This window comes from Drosophila arizonae, chromosome 4, assembly GCF_054131065.1.
Source record: "Drosophila arizonae isolate 15081-1271.41 chromosome 4, UAZ_ARI_1.0, whole genome shotgun sequence".
Lineage (NCBI taxonomy): Eukaryota > Metazoa > Arthropoda > Insecta > Diptera > Drosophilidae > Drosophila > Drosophila arizonae.
The window spans coordinates 19390182-19412664 of NC_142924.1; the positions used below are offsets into that span (position 1 = coordinate 19390182).

General features: G+C 37.1%; 1 protein-coding gene and 1 long non-coding RNA gene across 2 annotated transcripts in view; one reads left to right on the forward strand and one right to left on the reverse strand.

Annotated features, from left to right (window-relative positions):
* The window catches only part of fz (frizzled class receptor), a 123287-nt gene that overhangs the window by 73893 nt on the left and 26911 nt on the right, over positions 1-22483 (reverse strand). The window contains exon 2 of the mRNA XM_018008676.2: positions 5548-5667. Coding sequence (XP_017864165.1) covers positions 5548-5667 — 120 coding nt within the window. The remainder of the gene's footprint in view (positions 1-5547; positions 5668-22483) is intronic.
* LOC149269365 (uncharacterized) lies at positions 6855-9383 on the forward strand. The gene is made up of 2 exons (XR_016270101.1): positions 6855-8984; positions 9036-9383. It is a non-coding gene; the product is annotated as an uncharacterized LOC149269365 (long non-coding RNA).

The following is a 22483-nucleotide window of genomic DNA, read 5'->3' on the forward strand; positions in this document are numbered from 1 at the left end:
AGGTCGAGAGAGCATTAGACAGCATCATCAATATCATGTTATGAACATCAGAAACGAGCAGATTGTGTTTATGGGAACACGAAAAACATCTTTAATCTGCATACATTTTAATGAATTTGAGATTCGAAAAATATCGTATAAATGTTTACAAATTTTAACTAACTGTGAATCGAAAAAGCTGAAGCAATATGATACATATTTATATGTTTTCTCATACAATATATATAAGCATATAATACAATATAACATAGCACTGAGAGACCAATTTTTAGCTTCAATATATTGATTAATTTAGTTCGCTAAATAAATTTGAACTTTAGGCATAATCATCTAAAAAAAAAATCATTGCGTTTATAATAATTATTGAATTTTAATAATTATTGAATAATACTGTACTCTAATTCTTAATATAGTTCCATTTCTATTCTAAATTCTCTTCCCTCCTATACAATAGGGCCTGGCTGATAATTTCCTCACAATCTTGACAACAACTTTATTTTTCAGTCGTCTGTACCGCTAACTAACATCTGAAATCATATCGCTTTAATGCGTTAATTTTAAACACCGTCTATGCGCACTGCCAACTCCCTGTAGATTAAGCCGTGTTCGTCCCACGCAAATTGTGGCCACACCTCTCACAGAAAGCCCAAATTTAATGTTTAATTTCAATTTCAACGCCGCTGCGGCTCATAAATTTTCTAAAACTAGTCATTAAAAACAGTCGAAAAAAAAACTAAACCGTATTTTCCACTACCCCGCCTCCGAGCCCCCACCCTTTCTGCTTTGCTTTACTCTTGTCCAGTGAGTTTTGCATAAATTAAATTAAATTTTTTTTCCTTTATGCTCCAACGTTTTGTTTCTAGCGTTTTTTATTTAAAATTCAAACCAAATGACTATGTTATTTGCATACTGCCAAAGAGACAACAACAATAGGGAGGGAGGTGCTGGACTGGGGTGCGCTATAGGGGGCCTCTATAGCTATACTCTACAACCCATTGAAAATGGAAATACGGGGCATATTGGTTGGCGTTGAGTGAATGTAGCTGATAGAGGAAAACGTTGTAGATTCCATAAAGTATATACATATATTCTTGCTTAAGATTTGCAGTCAAGTTGATATAGCTTAATCAGTCCTTGAGTAAGGAATCTACAAGTGCTTATAGATTAACAATTTTAAATAAAATTATGTATTATATTATATATCATATGATATCTGAACCAAGTACATATAAGCGGTTAAAAACATCGATCACTATTTTCGAAAATAATCGATATCAAATAATCGATATCACTCAAAGACCTACTAAACTTACTCAATTTAGGACAAACTATGAACAAATTCCGATTTTCAATTGCATTTTCTGCATTCATCTCAAAGTGAAGCCCACAGCACCAGGGTATTTTCTAGTCAGGCACTCAAAACTATCCAATTTTGACTTATGCTAGTTAGGGGTGCTTCGGCGTCATCATCTATTTCAGCGCCTACGATTAGCATAAAGCTTTGTGCAGGTTATTTTTTGTGAATTTGTTGAAAAAAATAATTGCGGCATAAATTGTGGTAAATGTTTACGGCAACGTTTGATATTCTGTTTTTAGTTTAACTGGAATATATTGGACATTTTATAGTTGTTGCCTGTCCGAGACTCTTAAATGATTACAAAATATAGAATGCATAAAAAAATATTGTTTATGTTGTCATTTAAATGTGCATATTTAACAAACATTTGTGATTATTTTCAACATATTTATGCAAATGGTGGGCAAACAACGTGAGGCAAGAGCTTTTCGGTTCCGTGCCTGGGGGCTCATATGTGTGTATGTATGAGTGTGCATATAAATATTGTTAAAAACTTCAGGATCTGGCCGCAGTCACTTTCGTCAGCGTGACACGGCATGTTTCCGCACATCCTGTCCGCCCCGATTGTCTGCCCGGCCCTGTCTCTCTCTCTCTCTCTGTCTGTCAGTCAACATGCGCCTCAGTGAACTTCTGTTACAGGTTTTGTAATTAAGAAAACTCATCAAAGTCAACAACAACGCCGACTGACTGACTGACTGGGTCGCCCGCTCGCTTATTTGTTGTCAACATTATCAGCGCTAGCTGCCGTGTGTTACGACATGTATGTGACACTATTCTCGCCCAGCCCAGGCGCGCCCAGCCCTGGTTCCCATTGGCAACTCATTGAGAGCCCATTACAGCGCCATTCATTTCCTTTTCGCTTTCATTGTAAAACAAATGTCATGCCTTGACGTGTCGCTCATCTCATTCCCATCTCATTCCCATCTAATGCGTTTAATGAAAAAGGTGTTGATTGTTGACAGTTGCTCCTCTATCTCTATCTCCCTCGCTCTCATCCCGCTATCATAGTGACATTCTCGTTGTCTCCAGGCGTTAAGTTGGGACTCAGATTCCACGGCGTTTTATCTGTCAGCTTGTCAAAAGTCAAACGGCAAAGTTCACAGTCAGGTTACATAGTAAAACATATTTGTTTGGTTTCAGTTCGAGTTGCGTTGCGTTGGCGAAATTGAAATAAATGTGTTTGTTTATATTCCAGTTGATACTCAGCTGAGCTGCACTAAGCCCCCAGGCACTGACATCTGCAACTTTTCCATTCCAACAGACAACTTTTCAATTAGACCAAGAAGAATGCGAAACTTTTCAGTTTATCTGTCTACTTTTATAGTCTATAGTATAGTAAAAAGTAAATAGTAAATTGATATGCTCTCACTGTCTTGACATGCTCTTAACTTTTGTTTGTTTGTGCTCTGAACGAAAGTTTTGTATAGTTTAAGATAAAATAATATTTTAGTATATATATATTCTGAGAGCAGAAGTATCATTTTTATTTATTTATTTTTTTTTTTATTTATTTTTTTTTTTTTTGCATAATTCTTCATTAATTTCTTTGGTATATATAATTAATTTATTTTAATTTTTTTCATAAGAATCACTTAAAATATATAAACTAGGAATAATGAATTAATTATTTTATATTTTCATTTATAAATTTTGTAGAATTTTATTTGTTTACAAATTCGATTTCAGCTGAGAGAATACAAAATTGATCGGAACTGAATGTTGTTTGTATTCTAAAGCAACATCTAGCCTTGTTAGGCACAGACCGAAAAACATTTATCAGGCAATCGACTGACTGTTAATCTAAAATATCATCATGTTTTGCCTAGCAAATGAGCAAAGCAAACATTTCCATCAGCAGCCATGTTGAGCAGGAAAATGAAAATGAAAATTGAAATGGAAAATATGCAAAGCTGAAAGTGAAAGCTGCTACCCTAAATGCAATATGCAAAATGAGCGCGCTTGGAAAACATAATCATTCTCATTCTCATCAAAATAAAAAAATGAATGTAGTACTGGGAGCTGTACAAAGGAAGTGGTGGATGTTGATGTTGTTGGGCAACTAAGTGGAAATAGGCAACAAAATAATCATTTTTGTACATACATAGTGTGCGCAGAGTGGTATGCGAGGCCACGCCCACAAGAAACACAAAAAAACCATGGAGAAATGCCACTGACAATGGGCGACAAATGACATGAAAGGCGAAATTTATTACAAAAAGCAAAAGAAAAGCGGAAAAATGTGGGGGAAAAACAAGTAGCAGCAGCTATGCAAAATTTGTCGCACTGAAAGTGACAATGTTCTCGCCCCCACACACACACACACACTTACACACCCACTACTCTAGACATGTGTGTGATGGATGTAGCTCAACTTTATGACATGCTGCAAGCCAACAACAGTTTTGGCTGTAAGTTAACTCCCAAACACCCACAGATCGTACAAATTTGTGCTGTTGACTAAAATATTTGATAGATGCGTTCGTAAGCCCCCTCCACCTCATCTCTCTCTCGTTCTCTTTCTCTAACATATTTCGTTATTTTTGCTTACTCTGGCCAAATTATGGCATTCGCTCAGCCAAATAGATTTTTTATTCAAATTGAGCTTACTTTTTATGGCACATGATACTTGATGGATATGTTGGTCTATATGATATTATATTATGTAGCCAGCGATGGGCTGCACTCAAAAAGGTAACAAATTCGAGATTGAACTTGCTGCTAGAGACAAGGGTAATACACATACATATACAGATATGGGTGTATGAAAAATATGGAAGACGCTTGAAATAAGGCAATAATTTGCATACGAGCAAAGCGTAAATTGTTTGAAAAGGGTTGGGATAATATGTAAATAAACTCTTTTTATGGTCGGAAGAATATTAAAAGATGATTTATATTGCAGCAATAATCAATTTTGTTTGACTGTGATGTGGAATGGCAAACAATTTTATTGAATAAACTTAAATTCACAAAATATTCTAATAAATTACACAAAAAAAAAAAAAAAAAAAAAAAAAAAAAAAAAAAAAAAAAAAAAAAAAAAACATGAATATAGAAACATGCTCTAACCCCCATAAATATATCTTAATATTTAGCTTTTCTGCTGAACTTAAAAAAAAAAAAATAAAATAAAATTATATTTATCTTACAGCAAAAATCTATTTCGATTTCCTGCTCTGTTTAATGGCTAAAAATTGATGTATTTAATATTATATATATATATTTTTTAAATTCTTTTTACATTATACTTTCATTATACTTTTTAAATATATTTATAGTAATGCTGGCTTAGCTATTCTAACAATTTTCTCCCTTTCATTTATTTTCAGCTTAACTTATTTTAATAAATTGAAACTTAGTTCTGAGCTCGTTTGCCTTTGGGAATTTGAAAACTATGCAAGACTGCAGCTATAACCAGAAGCCTTTTGCAGTCCCAATATTTATTTGCCTTTGTTCTCACACTCACTCGCTCTCACTCTCTGTTGTTTTCAGTGGCAACATACAATCATCTTGTATGCAAGGACGTGAAAACACGCCAAGAGGCAAACTACTCTCCCACCTGCAGCTAAAGCAAATAAACAACGTGGAGCAGTTAGAGCAAGCATATTCGAGTTGATGTGAAACAGAAGTTATGCAGCTTGCAGATATGAATGGCAACGGCAGAGGAGCCCAACGCTACGCGCCCCCTTCCAGCTCTGTTTAACCATATGTTTTGCCAAGCTTATTGAAAAATATGCTCTGACAGGTAATATGTCAATGCGTGGGATTTGCCAAAGTGCCAGCGTCGCGTCGCCTCCGCAGCAGCATAATGGAAGCTGCTGCAGGAGCACGAGCAGCCAGAGCTGGGGTTGCTTACGGATATACACACACAGACACACATACATATGCAAAGTTTCGTTTGGGCCCCTCAAGGCATGTTCTTAAGCCAAAAGAAAATATGGCAGCACTCGGTTGAAAAACCTGCGCAAACAGCAGAAGCAAAAGCAGAAGCAGTAGAAGCAGCCTCAGCAAGGATAAGCTTAGCTTGTGGGAGGTAGTTGGGTAGGGGAGGTGGGAGCACTGCAGTTCTGTCTCTGATGATTTATCGCCATCAAATTGAAAATTGAGTGCCTGACATTGTGGCAGAGACGAGCGCGCATTAATATTAAGTTGTATATAAAAGCGAAATGTCTGTCGCTCACTTCACTTACCGTAAAGAGACAACTGGCCACGCAGATTGCGGCCCAGGAGCCAACCCAGTAGCGCAGGACGGTTCGCTCGCGTTCCGGAAAGAACATCGCATGGCACGGTGCTCCGCAATCATGTAGATCCTGCAAAGGAGAGAAAATATCAGAATGAGTAATGCGCATTGGCTAAGTGAAGCGGCACAACGGAAATTAATTTTCTGCGTTGCGTAATTAATTAGACTTTGCATTTAACGACTGCTCTTATGGCAACAATAGCAATCTGTGAACGAATAGAACTGAGTGACAGAAAGAGAGAGAGAGAGAGAGTGGGCGTGACAGAGGTTGGGCGAGAGAGAGTGAGATATATAAAGTAGCTTGTTTGTATGCCACGGCGCAACACTTCATCATTAATTAATAATTTTAAGCTGCCTCCCAGCAGGTCGTAAAAAGTAAATTGTGATTTTTAATAAAATTTTAATTGTTTTTCAAGAGAGGGTATCGCAAAATTGTCACAGATGATAAACTCTTTAGATACTCAGAATATAAACTGTAGTTTGTGTATGTTTCCTTATATTTGTAGAACTCGAGAGATCACTTCTTCTGTTTCTTTATTCATTCTATTATATTGTCTTTATCTTTCACATTTTCAATTTGTTCATCTCTTTATAAGTCATTCTCTCTTCATTTTAAAAAAGCTCTCTCTCTCTCTCTCTCTCTCTCTCTCTCTCCTTTACTACGTATCCCATTACTACGTATGCTCCTTCTTCTTCTTAGTTTCTCTCTGTTTTTTTTCCTCATTCTTTCCCTCTTCATTTCGGTGCTCTAAAGATGCGAGCAAATGGAATGAGTTGATAATATGAGAGATGTTAGTTACAATAGGAAACTGATTTTTATATCATCTCATTATTGTCAACCTGTCCCATCATTCCTTTTCTCTATTTTGATCTATCACATTTCCCACCACCTCTCTCTTATTCTGTATGCTTGTCATTCGCTTTGATATTCCTAATTTCTTTATCGTGTAAGTAATTTAATTATAGAGTATCTGTGTATCTATCGCTTCCCAAGAAATCTTTTAATTATTTGTTACATATTAATGTGAATTTTTATTGAAAATATAACAATTAAATTTTAATTTATTAAAATTCAATTTAAGAAAAAAAAAAAGGCAGCTTCAACAATTATAAATGGGCACTATTAATATTTATGAATATTTATCAGAGCTTAAAATTTAGTTCAAGAAATTATTACTTTAAATTAAGTATAATAAACAGGTATTCAAATATTTTATTAATTGTTTGCTTTATCAATATGTAATCTTATTGGATGCCTATATGCTTAAAAATGTTATTAATAATGCATTATTTCATATTTTACTGTCTATATTTTCTATTGAATAAAACATTTCATTAAATTTTCTATTCAACTTCAGATATGCATATTATAGATATCATGAAGACTCAACAGATTGGCAAACATTTTCATTTCGAAAGCTTCCAAACTTTCTCAGACTAGTTTTAATCTCTATAAAAATCTTGTTCCGTTTCAAATCAGAGTTTTTTCTCTTTTATTATATTCACTCCATTTCAGTTAATTTCCAATCTTCATTTCGTCTGAGTGTATAATTTTGATGCCAGCTACTTTGGCTGTCAATTTGAAGGCGCTTCCGCTGTTGCCAATGTTTTTTCTCTCTTAAGTCAGACTGAAAAGTTGTCTTCCTCTTCGGGCTGCATGCGCCACAAATATGCGTAAGTATATCCGAATCTTCCCTGGTTGCTTATCATTAACATCATTATATAAAATTTGTTGCCGCTTGCTGATGCTGTTGTTTATTTTCATCTCTTCTCTGGCTTTGGGGCCTGAGCTCGCGCCAGATAAAACGCGTTTAACGCGACGTCGCAACGTCGGAACGCCGACAGGTTCTCCCAGCGACTCTAACCCTCCTCCGTTTTGCGTCGAAAGGCAAGAAAAGAGAAAAACGCAATTTGCGCCGCTAACCTAACGATGATTGCCCCAAGTGAAGAGAGCTGAGGACCAACAACATCCAATCCGGGGCCAGGATCAGCGGGAAGCGCCTTTTAAATTTTTAATGGGAACTTCAAATAATGCCCTGGCCAAACACATAAAATTTTTCGGGGTTGCTCTTTGACAGAGGTTTGCTGCTGTGGCTGCAGCTCCTCCTACCCACAAACTGCTTAGTTTTTGTTTTCCTTGCTGGCTTCAGACAGCCACAAAGACAGACAAACAGACAGACAGCCAGAGTAAGCAGCCGTCCTCTGTGGGGGCTTTGGCTGCATGTGAAATGAGCTCGACTCGAGTTGAGTTGCCAACTTCCAGAGAGAAAGAAAGGGAGAGAGAGAGGGAGAGAGAGAGCAAGAGAAATGCGTGAGGCAAACATTTGCAGATGTGTCGAGAGATTTGCATCAGATGCAGATACATTTCGTATTCGCTGTTGCCAGTCAAGAACAATTTTTGCAATGTTTGTTTGCCTTTCTCTCTCTCCGAGTGCGTACGTGTGCGTGTGCATGTGTGTGTGTGTGTGTGTGGGTCTATCTAAAATTCAAATCTCTTGCGCCGCGGCCAGTGCCAAGCACAATGCAATTGGCGGGGTTGTTTTACAGTGTGTTCACTGTGTCTGCTCGTAGTTCAAGGTTGAAGCTCCCCTCGCTGCCCTGGCCAGAGACAAAATAATCTCTGGCGTAATATCATTAAATTGCATTCATTGCCCGCAGAGCTGACAGAGCTGATGAATTGCATGGCCAGGGCTGGACACACACACACACACACACACACACACACACAGAGTGAGTATTCAGGGCTGGTAAAATTTGAGTTTGTTTGTGGCGCACTTTAAATGAACTCACCAAGTCAAACAGACGCCTCTTCTATGGCCAATTAAAGCACTCGAGCTTCGTGCTCCAACAGTTAGAACAAAAGCCCAAAAGACAGCGTGGCCCAAAGGAGTTTCAACAACAGCAACAACAACTAGCACACTGACCACAACAAAAGCCCTGGGACTGGCACATTGCATTGTTAGGCAGGCCTGCTTCAAGTCAGTCTGAATCCAAGTTTCTGCCCGCATCTCGGCTCTGGCTGTGGCTCACCCCGCCCTGGCCAACGGCCTCGTCTGCTCTGTCGACTCCTAGTCCGGCCCATTGTTTTCGATTTTTATGAGGCATGTATAAATAATTGCGCCCAAAGGCCGCCGACATAAGTTTTCATGCCGGCCGCGTGGACGAACACCAAGAGCAACAACTAAAACGCGACTAAACTGAAGTCCGTTGCCAGCTGACACGCCCCTGCCCTTGCGCCCCCGGCCACGCCCTAGCTGTGCAGCGAACAACATTTACCATCTTGTTCTTTTTTATCGCGCTCTCTCTCTCTCCCTCCCCCCTCTCTCTCGCTCTCTTTTGTTTTGACTGCCGGCTACAAATGTAATAAAAAATGGCAGCAGGCTGCAAGTATGAACAGCATTTAAGGAGTTTTTAATTTATTATAAATATATTTTATAGAGAGACGAGACGGAGGCAGCGGCAGCGACAGAGGCCGAGGCAGAAAAAGCTCAGGTTAGCAACGACGGCTGCTAGTTGGAGTATTGGGGGGCGTGTTGATGATGGGCAACCTGCAAATTATTATGACTAAAGTCAAGAGTCAGACATAGGGCACGAAGCACAAAGGAAATTGCGAGGGCACAGTGAAACAAAAGACATTGGACAAGTCGTAAAAATGATAAAGCACAAAAGTTATTCAAGACATTTTGACAACAATTTCAAATGATCTAGTACAAAAGTTAGTCGCTATATTTAAATGAAAAAAATTAAGTTTAAAGTTAAAAGGCATTAATATTATAAAACATTAAATTATAGCGGCTAAATAAAATATTTTAATTAAATGTATATTTAGTATAACTAAAAGTTTATTAAATATTAAATATAAAATAAAACCATAGGCAATTAAAATATATATACTTATTTATATATTTACATATAAAAAATAAGAAGTAACAAATGTTAATTAAATTTATATTAAATATATCCTAATGTTTTTATATATTAAATTAAAAAAATATATATTTCCAATATATACAAAATTAAAAAAAAAATAATAAAAAATTTATATATTTATATATATAAAAATAGAAAAATAATATTTGTTGATGATGTGAATAGTAAACAAAACTCGTATAAAGTCCAAGCTAATTTAATTAATATATGGATTCAGTTTATTTGAATTTTGCTTAAATACGAAATATAAGATATAAACTATAAAATATGAAATATAAGCTAAAGAATATTTTTTTTAAATTCTTATATACACACATATAAAATAAAATATTAGTAGCTACAAATGAAAATAATAATAATATTTTTGGTGCAATTGTTGATATGAATAATAAATGATACTCATATATAATCTGAACTAATTTACATGAAAGATGGATTTAGTTTATTTGAATTTTGTTGCAATTTATTTATGGCAAATATATATTATAAGCTTCGCAAATAATTTCTTTTAATGTTTTAAGACTAAGAAACTTCACCTAATCTATAGCTATAATTTCGTATTTGAGAGTTTCATAACCTCTCTTTCTTTATATAGCTCTCAGGTCTTATAGAAACGTTTGACAATTGAGCAAATAAAAAGTGTTAATGGCTCAGACTCAGACAGCTTTAATAGACATACGCACGTTTTTCAAAGCAATTAAGATAAAATATTCGCCCTTTTTTTCAGACGCCGTGGTCATAAAATTTTCATTCTACGAAAGGCTACAAAAACACTAAATAAAATGTGAAGAAGTTTCTATAAAACTTTATATGTGTATGTATATGTGTATATATGTAGGTACATGTAGACCAGTGTGGGCCAAAAACTTTATCCGTAGACACTCTAGCTGAAGGTATTTGGCCACAGATTCATCATCAACCACCCGGGCCAAAAGCCAAAGTCATAGACAACCCTCGACAGCGTTAATGATAGCAGTGAATCTCTCTCTGTCTCTGTGTATTTGTGTGTGTATTTTTGGGGGTGTTGCTGACATTGTTAAAGTCAAAATAGACAGGCGAACAGACGGTGGAGAACTGTAGAAGCTGCAAGGCAAAAGATCTAAAGCATCGAACGGATGTTTCCAATGTGCAATTCGATTGTCCTAAGGGTTGATTTTCGGGGCGCAGGATGTGTGCAGCACAGGATGGGCCTGTCGTCTATGTCTGCTTGCTCGCTCTCTGTGCATGTGTGTGTGTGTGTGTCTGTGTCTGTGATGTCTGGCATGTCCTTTGGGAAAGACGCCACTGCGTCGCACTTGAAACAACTGGCAAGGACAACAGGAAACAGCCTGCCTGCTGACAACAAAACATGCATTCGAGCATTGAATAAAATTTCAAAATAAGAGACGCAAAAATTGATATTCAATAATGAGACCGGAACGAAGACAAAGTGAAGTCAAGACGGCGACGACGACGACGACGAGGCGTCCAACAAGTCTTAATAAGCAATTTTATGCAGGATGTGAAAAGCAAGAGGGCGGGCGTGAGTGAGTGGGAGAGGGAGAGAGACCTGTCGGGCAAAGGCGACAAAGTGTTAAGCGTGGTTGACCAAAACGGCAAACGAAATCAAAAATTTCGCTCATAATTTATTAATATTATCGGATGGGTCGGCAGCCAAAGACCCGAAAAATGAAAAACGAAATGCGAAAAACCACAGGGCCCCAAAAAGACAAAAACAACAACAACAAAAATGCGCTCAAAGACAAAGTTCGAGGGCCGCACAAATTACACATGTCGACACTTTATTAAGGACACTCCGAACTGAAACTCGTGCCGCTGCTGCTGCCGCTGCTTCAGTTGCTGCCTCTGCCTCTGCCGCTGCCGCCACCTTTGGGCTCAGCATTTCGATGGCATATCAAAAAACATTTGCTTTTTGCGGTCCCTCAACGAGGCTGATCCCGAATCCACGCCAGGGCACCGCCGGCTATAAAATGTCGACCCGTCCATATGTTAGCGGCATAAAAACCAGGCAGTAGGCGGGGCAACACCCCTTTTTTCTTGTTTTTAGCCAACTGATTTTCTTTTTGTCTCCTCGAACTGTCCGCTCTCCCGCCCTTCCTCTCTCCCTCTGTGTCTCCATCTAAAGTTGGCAGCCCCATCCAATTTGTTGTTGCTTAACCCTTTCATGGCCAAATTGTTGAGGCAACGTACAAATTATGCCCAAAGCGATGAGGAGCGAAAAAAAGAAGTGAAAACAACAACAGCAACAACAACAACGAATTGCATATGAAAGAGCGCAGAGCTTGGGCAGATATATAAAAGCGGTTCGAGCTGCTGCTGTAGGGTAAGCGAGTCCGTTTTTGGGCTCATGTAAATTACAGAGCTTCGGGAGTGATGGAACTTATAGCGGATCCTCTTGGCCATCTTTGTCTCTCCCTCCCTCTCTCTCTCTATCTCTCTCTTTCTGTCTGCCACATATCGTGTAATTTTAATGGAAATTTATAATGAGCGACGTTTTAAAATTTATGTTGCCAAAGGTGACACAGCACGCAAATTAAGGTTGATGGGCAACCTTTAGAGTGGGGCCATGCGCGGTGCCTTTAGGCTGTGTGAATGTTGTCGGATCGTAAGAGAGAGAGAGAGAGAGGAAATTCACGCAAGGTGTTATAAAAGGGCGCACAGAATTTATTCAGATATCAGCACCAGCTGAATTTTATTTCCTCTTCTGCTCATTTGTTTTTCTGACAAAGTAATTAGCCATTGAATTTAACAGCGAAAAAGGGTTTTGAATATGAATTAGAATGACCCTTCTTGCCTAATGATATAAGCCTACAAACGAAAAAAAAAAAGGGTTACACATGTATGAGCTTACTTTACATATATAAATATTAATTAATTTCATATTCACAGCTGAAGCATAGCGTGAAGATAAGCTTTAATGTGCACTTGAAGTGCTTCATAATAAATTATTTATTATACTTGGCTGCAGCTAGCCTTAAGCCTCCCCAGCAGATTCCTATGCTAACTTTGTACGACTCGTAGTCCCCAAACGCCCCAAGAGCAGAAATCTCAGTTAATGCCAGCTAAATGCAGACAACTTAAAACCAACTTAAAAGCGACTTAAAGAGCTATACGCACATTCCATAGACACTACTTATATAGATATATATAATAATATATACGTTATATACAAATGCCATGTACGTCGCTTGCCCTAAAGACTCCGGCAAATATTTATCGGATCGCTTAAAATGCGACGCACGTTCGCAGCGGTCGAGAGGGGGGAGGGAAGCACTGTTGTGTTGCATGCCGCATACATAGACAGCAGGAGACGGAGCGAGAGAGATGGACAACGTGACGTTGACACTCATACCACATGGGCACAATCCAGTTGCTAGCGGTCACAGTCACGCAGCTGACGCATAGCAACAGCCACCACCACCACCACAGCAGAAGCAGCAGCAGCAACAACAATAACAACAGCAACGGCAACATGATAACCCACATAATACTACACAAGCCAATCATCCAGAAACAGGCTTCTACTTGAACATTAACCCAAAACAAATTAAACAATTTGTTGCGTCTAACCAACAAAAAAAAAAAAAAAAGGAAAAGAAAGAAATAGTTAAGACAACGTAGAAAACATTTAAATACTCTTGCAACTAGAGAGGAGTTAAGTAAATAAATATCAAGTAAAGTAAATAATTCAGCTAAATAAACATAAATTTTGTAAATATCTAAGTAAAATAAATAATTCAACAAAATAAAAAAATTTTAATTTTTGTCATGATTATTGTGTATTTATTTAACAGAAGCAAATAAATTTTAATATACTCCTTAGAAGTGAATATTTTTTCTGTATTATTAATATTCGATTTGATGATTTTACTGTGTCTAACCATCCTAATTATTTCCTAGTAAAATATTATTTATGGCATGAAGCAAAAGTAAATTTAGAGAATTTTTTCTTCAGCTTGAGCTGCTTAAAATATTTTTAGTTAATCAAATTTTATTTTCATTTTATTTAAAATATATTTTTGGAAATTATTAAATTTATCAAAAAATGTATTTTATTTAAATAATAATTAAATTAAATAAATAATAAGCAAAAATACAAATATAATAGGAAAATAAAATAAAAAAATAGTAATAAATATTAAATTAAAATAAAATATGTTCATATTTATAATGAAAATATTTGAAATATTTTCAACAATAATTTAAAAAAATTATTTATTTGCATTTTCTATATATTTTATTATTAGCTATATTTATCAGCTATATGATTATACATTTCTGTCCTCACAAATCAATTTCCTTTTTCATCTCAGATATAATTCATATTTCACATACCATACACACAGTGAATGATCATAGGGTACAACTGCCAGACGAGCAGGGTACAACTAACTGTAAACTATAAACGGCTGGCAACATGCACACAAGCAACATGTTGCAGACGCAATGTTGCACAAGTTGCTGCCAGACTTTGAATTGATTTCTGCTTGAATGTTCAAATATCCAGCCTCTTCCAGGTGCTGCTCAGCAGGTGCAGAGGCAGAGAAGCCAACTGCAAAACCTGAAGCTGGGCTCCTGGCACTTTTTTTTTGTGCTGCTTCTGCTGCTGCAGCGCTGACATTGACGCTGGCAGCGACTTCTATTACGATGGCAACGCTGGCGACGTTGGCAGGCTGCAAGCGCAGCAATTTTCGATTTGACATTTTGGCAGGTCTCTGTCTACTTTTCTAATTGCATTGCCCGAAGGCGGGCAGGAGGCGGGTGTCAAGTTTTAGGTCGTGTTAGCTGTGCTGGGGTCGAGCTCTGGACACGCTTCGCTTGGCAGCATCTTCTACATAATTTGACATATTAATTTTTAGTTGGCCTGTCAAGCGGCATTTTCCACAGAATGACAACAACTAATGAGCAGCAAGCACAAAAGCAGAAAACTTTTAACTGTGAGCAGGGGCAGGCGGCTGAGTAGAGGTTGAAACTCATTCATAGAGCTACACATATATTTATATATAAATATATATATGTACATATATACACCCGCACTGCAGTCTTGTCATCATGCTGCTTCTAAACTGTTTTTGGCCACATGTAGCGCGGCTCGTCAACGCATTCGCAGTTGGTGGCAATTTCTTTGAATTTTCTCTTTAGCTTTATTTTTAATATGCCCTGCAGTAGAGTATGTCAGAAGAGGGAATAACCAATCTGGTCTAGAACATATTGTATAAATGTAAAACTTTTGCTTAGTAGAATATGCCGAGTAGAAAAATCTTACATCTACAAATTCCATTCAGATTCTGATTAGAACTAAATATGAAGCTTTTTTCAAGACTCAAAGAAGAGGTATATATACGACACATAAAAGAATGAGCTCCACCTATCTACACATCTAAGCACACTATCTCATCTAGTTAAACATTCTTCACCTCAACCGTTTATTGCTTATTCCACAGTAACTGCTAGTCGAGTAAACTCGTTTGTTTATGTTTCTCTCTTTTTGTTTTTACTGTAGCACATTTTCCTATATTCTTGATGCTATACAAATGCTCTGTGTACTCTGCTTTAGACATTAAACGTCAACTTTTGCAACAATTTTCATTTGGCTTGTGTTTTGTCTTCGCTTTGGCTTCACTTGCCCGTCGCGCCGCGCCGCGCCGCGTCGCATCGTCTGAAGCGCATAATTTAATAAATTTATGGAATTTAATAGACAGCAACGTGTTCGGTGGCCACAAATTTGCGGTGGGTCTTGAAATTTATATGCCAAAGCTGACGCTGACGCTGAAGCTGCCGATGAAGCCAGAGCAGCCGAGCAGCAGCCGAGTGGGCGTGTCAATGTGTTGCACTTGTGTTTGCCGGAGCATGAAAATGATTATACTTAAGCCGCGGCTAGAAAATGTAGCTCTTAAAGACTTGCCAAAGAATTTTCAGTAACAATGGAAATTAAAGCTGTGGCCCATTAGACGGCTTAGTAAACGTTTTTCCGAGCTTATAGAGCTAAGTATTATAGTGGGATTTTGAATGGAATTAACTAAGGGCAACTGGAGTTGGATTAGGCATGGGATTTGGCTGAAGGCGCTTTGTGAAAATATTTCAATTGATATTTTCAAGAATTTATAATATCAATATTTATAATTAATGTAATAATAATATATATATATTTATTTGTTATGTATATAAATTTATAAGCAATACAAAAAAATTTTAAAATTTATAAATGTATACATGAATTTATTATAATTTAAATTATATCAATAATATAATAAATATAATTTATTATTAATTATTATTATTCATTGTTATATACATTGTTACAATAACAAATAAAAAATTAAAAAATTTATTAATACAATTAATTTGTATAGTAATTATATAAGGAATGAATAAATAAATAAATAAATTATTTATTAATACAATTAATTTTTATAGTAATTATATAAGAAATGAATAGATTCTTTACAATAATAAAATTCGGATAAAATCTTTTTCATTTCTTTATCAACTTATCTAACTAAATCCTATATATACTCGTATATATATACCTTTACTTTTCTTTACATTTACTCTTTATTACTATTCAATTATTATTCTCTTTATGCTTCACTGCCTCTCAGTCACAATCAATTTAAAAATCCTTTCTAATCCACTCATAATTTCATTGCTCAATACCTCCCACAGCTGCTTAGCTTCCGATCCGGCTTTCAGGCCCAAGCAGGTTTTAACTGCTCTTCTCTATTTTTTTCCTCTGTTTGCCTTCTTGCCTTCTGGCAGATCAAGCAGTTTTAGCTTGAGCTTCAGATTCAAATAATTTCCGTCATTAGGCATACGTCACGCGCCACTCATTAGACTCTGTCAAAGAGTGCTTGGCTGCAACGGTAATTTCGTAGTGTCGCCATAGTATCGCCTAACAAGCAAACGGTCCACTTTTAAGTGAAGTCCTCCCCTCTCGATACATAGCTCGTCGAGGAAAAATATTACAACAATTTGCATGGAGCTCAAAGCCTGTTGCTGCGAAGGAGATGCAGATGGAGGCAGTTGCTTTTGCTGTTGCTGTTGCTGCAACAGATGCAGATATGCCGGCATACGCGATATCTGAGGACTAACGGCACAAAGTGTGCTGCACACAAAGATGTATCGATGCTGCTGCCTGTTGCCTGGCTGCCAGTAAGCCAGCAAGCCAGCAAGCCATACAGTTAGAAGCCGGTTCTCAACTGCAAAGGCTACCAATAATAATTGCAAGAACAACAATCAAGTTATGGGCAGGTGGCTAAGCAGTGGCTGACGAGGCAGCCAAAGTCTCGGCCCTGCCAGGTAAAGGTGATGCGCTTCATAGCTCTGGCCCAATCGGAGTGCACAGTGCACAGTCAGTCCACAGTGATATAATGCTCAAAATTATATATCATTTGAATAATAACGCATCAAATTACATCAAAGAAATGCCATATAATCGATATGACAGCTACGCAAATTGTTAGGAAATGAAAGATGATCGAACAATCGTGTTTCGGCCCAATGAATGGGAAGCTGCCGTGGCCGAGTGCCTGACAGGGTATTTGCCTTTTTGCGCAATGACATGTGGCAAGTCCATTGTGAATAGTTGCAAGCAGATACTTTAAAGACTTCTTCTACATAGAAGCCTGTGCAGATGAAGTTGGATATTGTAAAGATAGATTTGTGAGATTCGAATGTCGGCTCGAAGACAGTTGTTTGTGTCTAAAGTTTCAATTTGATAATATTTTAATCTCACTTCATGTGAATGTAGAAACTTCCTATAAAAGCAATTCTTTTCTTATTAGAAAAGAAAATGAATAAGGAAAACAAATTTAAATTAATATTTCTCTATGTTAAATATTAGTGTAATATTTAGTTTGGGTCAAGTTCCATCATAATGGCTCGGCATTAAATTTTACTATTTAGTCTGTTTGGAATAGCTTTATACATTTATTGTATCAAATAAAAAAAAATCTATTACAATTTAAAGCTTGTTTTAGTATACGATATTTAATTTATTTCTTCTGCATCATTCAATATAAGATCTTACTTTTCTCTTGAACTCTGCTTTATGCCGCTTACTACAAAATAAACAACAAAATACAAATATAAATTCTTTAAATTTGTTGAATAAACGTACAACAAAAATTATAGCTATAATTAAATTGTTTTCCTTAAATGGTTTTGAATATATAATGTATATCAGTTCCTCAATATTTATTCAAATTTAGGCTTTGCTGCTGTCTTCAAGGCTAGCTTAAGAATTGCTGATCTAATCTTTGAATAATCGGCTTGCTTTCATATGTTAATCGACTGTTCCACGTTCTAGGCTATTCTGACTAAACATATGCTAAGCTTTGTCCCATAATTCAATATTAAATATTAGTTATGTATTTATACCGCTCATATCAAGGCATTCATATTGAGACCACTTTCCAAATTGCTTCTTTTTATTGATTCAAAGTTATGCCATCTTCTGTTCGCTGTTGCTCTTTAATAATAAGAAAAAAAAACATTCCCTTAAAAAGCAAGTTCTCTCAACTTAAATCTGCCCAAAAATAATCTCTGATGCTTTCAAATTCAAAGAGAGAGAAAATAAAGAACTTTAATTCAATTTAAGAGTCAATTTTAATTCAACTCTTGTCCGCGTGCTTGGCTCATCTTGAAATTGTTTGGCGATCAAAATAATTTTAGTTTAACAGTCACGTAAACGCGGCAAATTGTATTTCTCATTTCCAAGGTCTTCAGATGATTTTCATTTGGCCTGGGAAATGACACTTGAACTTGCAGCTGCATTTCGTATGCCACATGCCACAGATGCGCAACACTTGCCACATCATTGGCTGACATCGATAGCATTGAATCAATTGAAAAGCGCGAGTGCGCGCATGAATACAAGAGATGGAGAGAGAGAGAGGGAGAGAAAGATAGAGATGTGCAGAGCAAGAGTTGTGGCTTCTCCTTTGGGCTTTTGCAGCCTCAGAGGCTGGCCATTAACTAAAAGCCAGCACTCTTGATAGGGAAAACATACGAAAAGATAGAGAAGCAATAAAAAAACATTTTCTAAAAACTATTTGCAACAATTTTTCACAGTCGGCTGCCATAATTTTTCACACAGAGCAACAAATGCCGGTCTGCAGATCTGAAGATTTTTTTTCCTATATTTTCTGTATTATTTTCTGCTTTCGTTGCTTTTATTTTAACACTTTAAGCGCTGACGTTTAGAGACGCCAGAGAGGACATTGGGGAGTTGGTGTTGGCATCGCGAGAGCCCAACTGCATTTTCATTTCCATTTTTTGTTTCGCTACAGTGGCGAGCGCTTTGTAATCAACAGCGTCGAGTCGCGTCGAGTCGAGTCCAGAGTCGAGAGTCGAGCTCCGCAGATGCAACGCAGATACAGATACAGCCACAATTTATCTCACAGTTTGCAGTCTAAACAAAAATGACTGCCGAGTTCGCTTTGGTACTTGTTTGGGGTCTGGTCTGCCATAGTCGCTGCCCTAGCCATAGGGTAGTGCAGCTCATCGGCTCAGCGGCTCATCTACTGCCAAGCCATTTGCCATGTCCGCATCCGCAATCCATTCCATTCCATCTCGCCCATTCCCTTGCCACCTTTGCGCCATGCGGCGACAGCGATAAATGTTTTAGCATTTTCAAACTACACAAACTACAAAAGTCTGAAATATACAAATGATTTCGTATTTATTTCAAACCAAGTTCCCAGTTCCAAGTATCCAGCCGCTGATCCACAATAACGCTTGGCCTAACGATGACAGCGCATTCGCTATGCACATCTCTCTCTCTCTCTCTCTCTTTATATCTGTCTATCTCCCTTTCCCTCTTTGTCTCCATCTCCATCTCCCGCTGGCCAAATCCTCGTTTCGTGCTGTGCTCTTCGCATGGCTTGGCCCATGTAATTTAGTGCAAATTTCAGCTGGGTTAGGCAATTCTGATGCGGGTCTAACTGCATCGGTTATTCAGTTATGGTCTCGGCACGTTGAAGTCCTAGCTTTGCATGCGTAAACACTATTCGAATTTCGAACACTGAACACTGAGCAGCTTGGCAGTCTGAAATGCTCTTTAGAGGCAGACTTTGTTAAGTAACTAGAGCTGGCCTACCAAAGCCTACGTCTGCTAAGCTCGCAATTAGCGCTCGGTTAGACTATTTCACAAGTCAGAATGAGTAGAGAGGGGGCTAAAGATGGTATCTTCGCACAGTGCTCTACCTTTTGATAGTTTTTTTAGAGTGGCTTTGCTGTTTTCTAATATAATATATCAAGTGTGTGCTAATATATAGTAAATTACTAAATATTTAGTATATGATGGAAATATATTTGATATATATTATTTTATTTTATTTGTATTTTTATTTTTTTTTTATAAATGGATTGAACATTTCCAGATTTAGGAATTGTATAGGAATGAAAATAAAATCAAATTTTTTTCTCTCATTTGTTTATTGGCTTCCCCTTAGCTCTATAGGCGGCTTCCATCCATATAAAGCCCCTCCATCTCACTCTCACTCTCTGTCTCTTGCACTCTCTGTCTCTCCCTCATTCCCTTTTTTGTATGCCCTATATAATTATAAGCTTCACAATTTTAAGTCAATGGCATCGATGGCAATTTACAGCTTAATCTACCTACATGTCCAGAACGCGATCCGTAGCTTAAATCAATAGTTCAAAATGCCAGCAGCCACAATCCTCGCTACTCAATATATAATATAGTGCGGCTCGGTACAGATAAATCTATGGCACTCGTATATTAATTTGCTGGCCATTGAAATCGCTTCAGCGGCGGGCAAGAGAATTCTCGTCAGCGGACAAATTTTTTTATATAAACAACTCAGAAATTGAGCTGGAAAAAAAGCTGGATAACTGACAACTGGCGAGCTGAAAAAAAGACTCAGATAATGCCGCAACTTGTGCGCTATATGCATTTACAATATTTGCCGCATTTATTTTCATTTATTTTCCTCCATTTCTGTTTCCTTTTTTTCTTCTGTATTCCATATCTGTCGATAAGAGAAGTGAGCGCTGAGGTCGCCGGTGGGGCTCGACAAACGCTCATTGAATTCGCAACTCGATGGGGCTTTTGGTTCGGCGTTTCTTTTGTTCGCGTTGATAAATGATTTTGATATTTATATATATATATACGATATACATATATACTCATATATATTCATAAAAAGCATTGGCAAAGCAGCGGGGAATCAAATTGCGTCAAAAGCCTGTCAGTCTCATTAATTTCCAGCGTGGAAAATGCGAGACGCGACGAGACCAGAAAAACATTTTAATACGCATTCAAATGCTTTGTCTGCTTTTACTGCTGCTGCTGTTGCCTCAACTGATATTCAATTGGTGGAAAATGCCGCTGTCAATGCTGAAAACTATCTCTCAAATAAAGGACCGCAGTCGGGTCAAGCTATTGAGCCAGGAAGTGGTTTGAGTGCGTTTGGTATTTCGCTTTTCGATGGGGTTCTCTCTTCTGGACCGACCATGTCGGTTCAGCCGAGGTCAACGCCGAGCCAGCTGCCCAATGAATCAGCATTCGTCATTCAATTCATTAAATTTATAAAAAAGAAGAAGAAGACAGAACAGCACATTTAACAGCTGCTTTTGTGTAAAGCCCATTACGCGGAGTGATTGAAGCTCAAAGGGAAATGTGTCTGGGCTATAGAAAACTGTCTAGAATTAGGATAATGCCTATAAATCACCATATATTCATAGCTAGCAAAGATATGGGCAGCCAAGAGGACATTGATAATTAATTACTAAAGTCAGTATGCGACGGGTATTTAGTATAAGGAAAATGTCTATTAATCAGCAGATGTGATGTGGAATTGGTTAAGTGAAATAAATGTGTTTGAGGCAGAGATAATGTCCATAAGTTGACATAAGTACATAATTGATATGTGGGTATATTATAGATGCAAATAAGTTCTCAATGAATTCCTTGGATTCTAAAAGAAATGGAACATTTGCTAAGGACTTAATTCTTTAAATAAAAAATTTATTAAAAAGAATTTAAATTAATTAAATTATTTGCCAATAGATGAAAAGGCAAATTCAAAAGAAATTTACTTAATAATAAAATAAATAAAAATTTACTTAAAACCTTTATTATCTCTCTCTCTCTCTCTCTCTCTCTCTCTCTCTCTCTCTCTGTCTTTTACAATTTAATGAATTTCATTTGGTTTATTGTTATTAAAGTTTTCTCCACATGCCCACAAATTGTAAAATCATTTGCGCTTAGGAACAAACTAACTTTAATTCTTCAAACTCAATTTAACGCTTATTTAAGCCAATTCCATCTATATGCTCCGCCGAGGTTAAGGCCAACTTCTCTATGCCATTCAACCTATCAACTTTAAGCCATTTGTCAACACGCTTCACATGGGCCATTGAGGTGGCCAGATAGCTATGCAAAAATGTATGCACACTCTACAAAAAAAAAAAAAAAAACGCCATCAAAGAAAGCCGAATAGAAAAAGCAACACTGCCCAACGCTGGCATTGAACCGATGCTAACCGAATTTTTGGCACTCTCCCATGACCGCAGCTCAAATTGATGGGCAGGGCGACTAAAACCCAAATATCGCTTCAGTTGAGCGTAAACAGTGCCTACCAAATGTACGACAACAGCAGAGACGAAAATACCAATAAACAACGAGAAATGGGAGACACTGTTTGGGGTAGCATGCAGCTCCGATTGCGTCGCATACAGAATCTCAAATACAAATACAAAAGCCTATCCAAAATAACAAACAATTTGTTCAGAACACCCTGTAAATATAGTTAGCTAGATATGCTGGAATAATCACATGATAAATAGTTTAAAGAGTATGGTATGTAAATACTGCTTAAATAATTCATCTTCCCTCTTCCTTCTTATTTGAAAATTTGTCAACTTTATTATTAAGTCTTGCATTTTATTACAGGGTATTATTCTAGTTCTACATTCATATGACTTTTCCT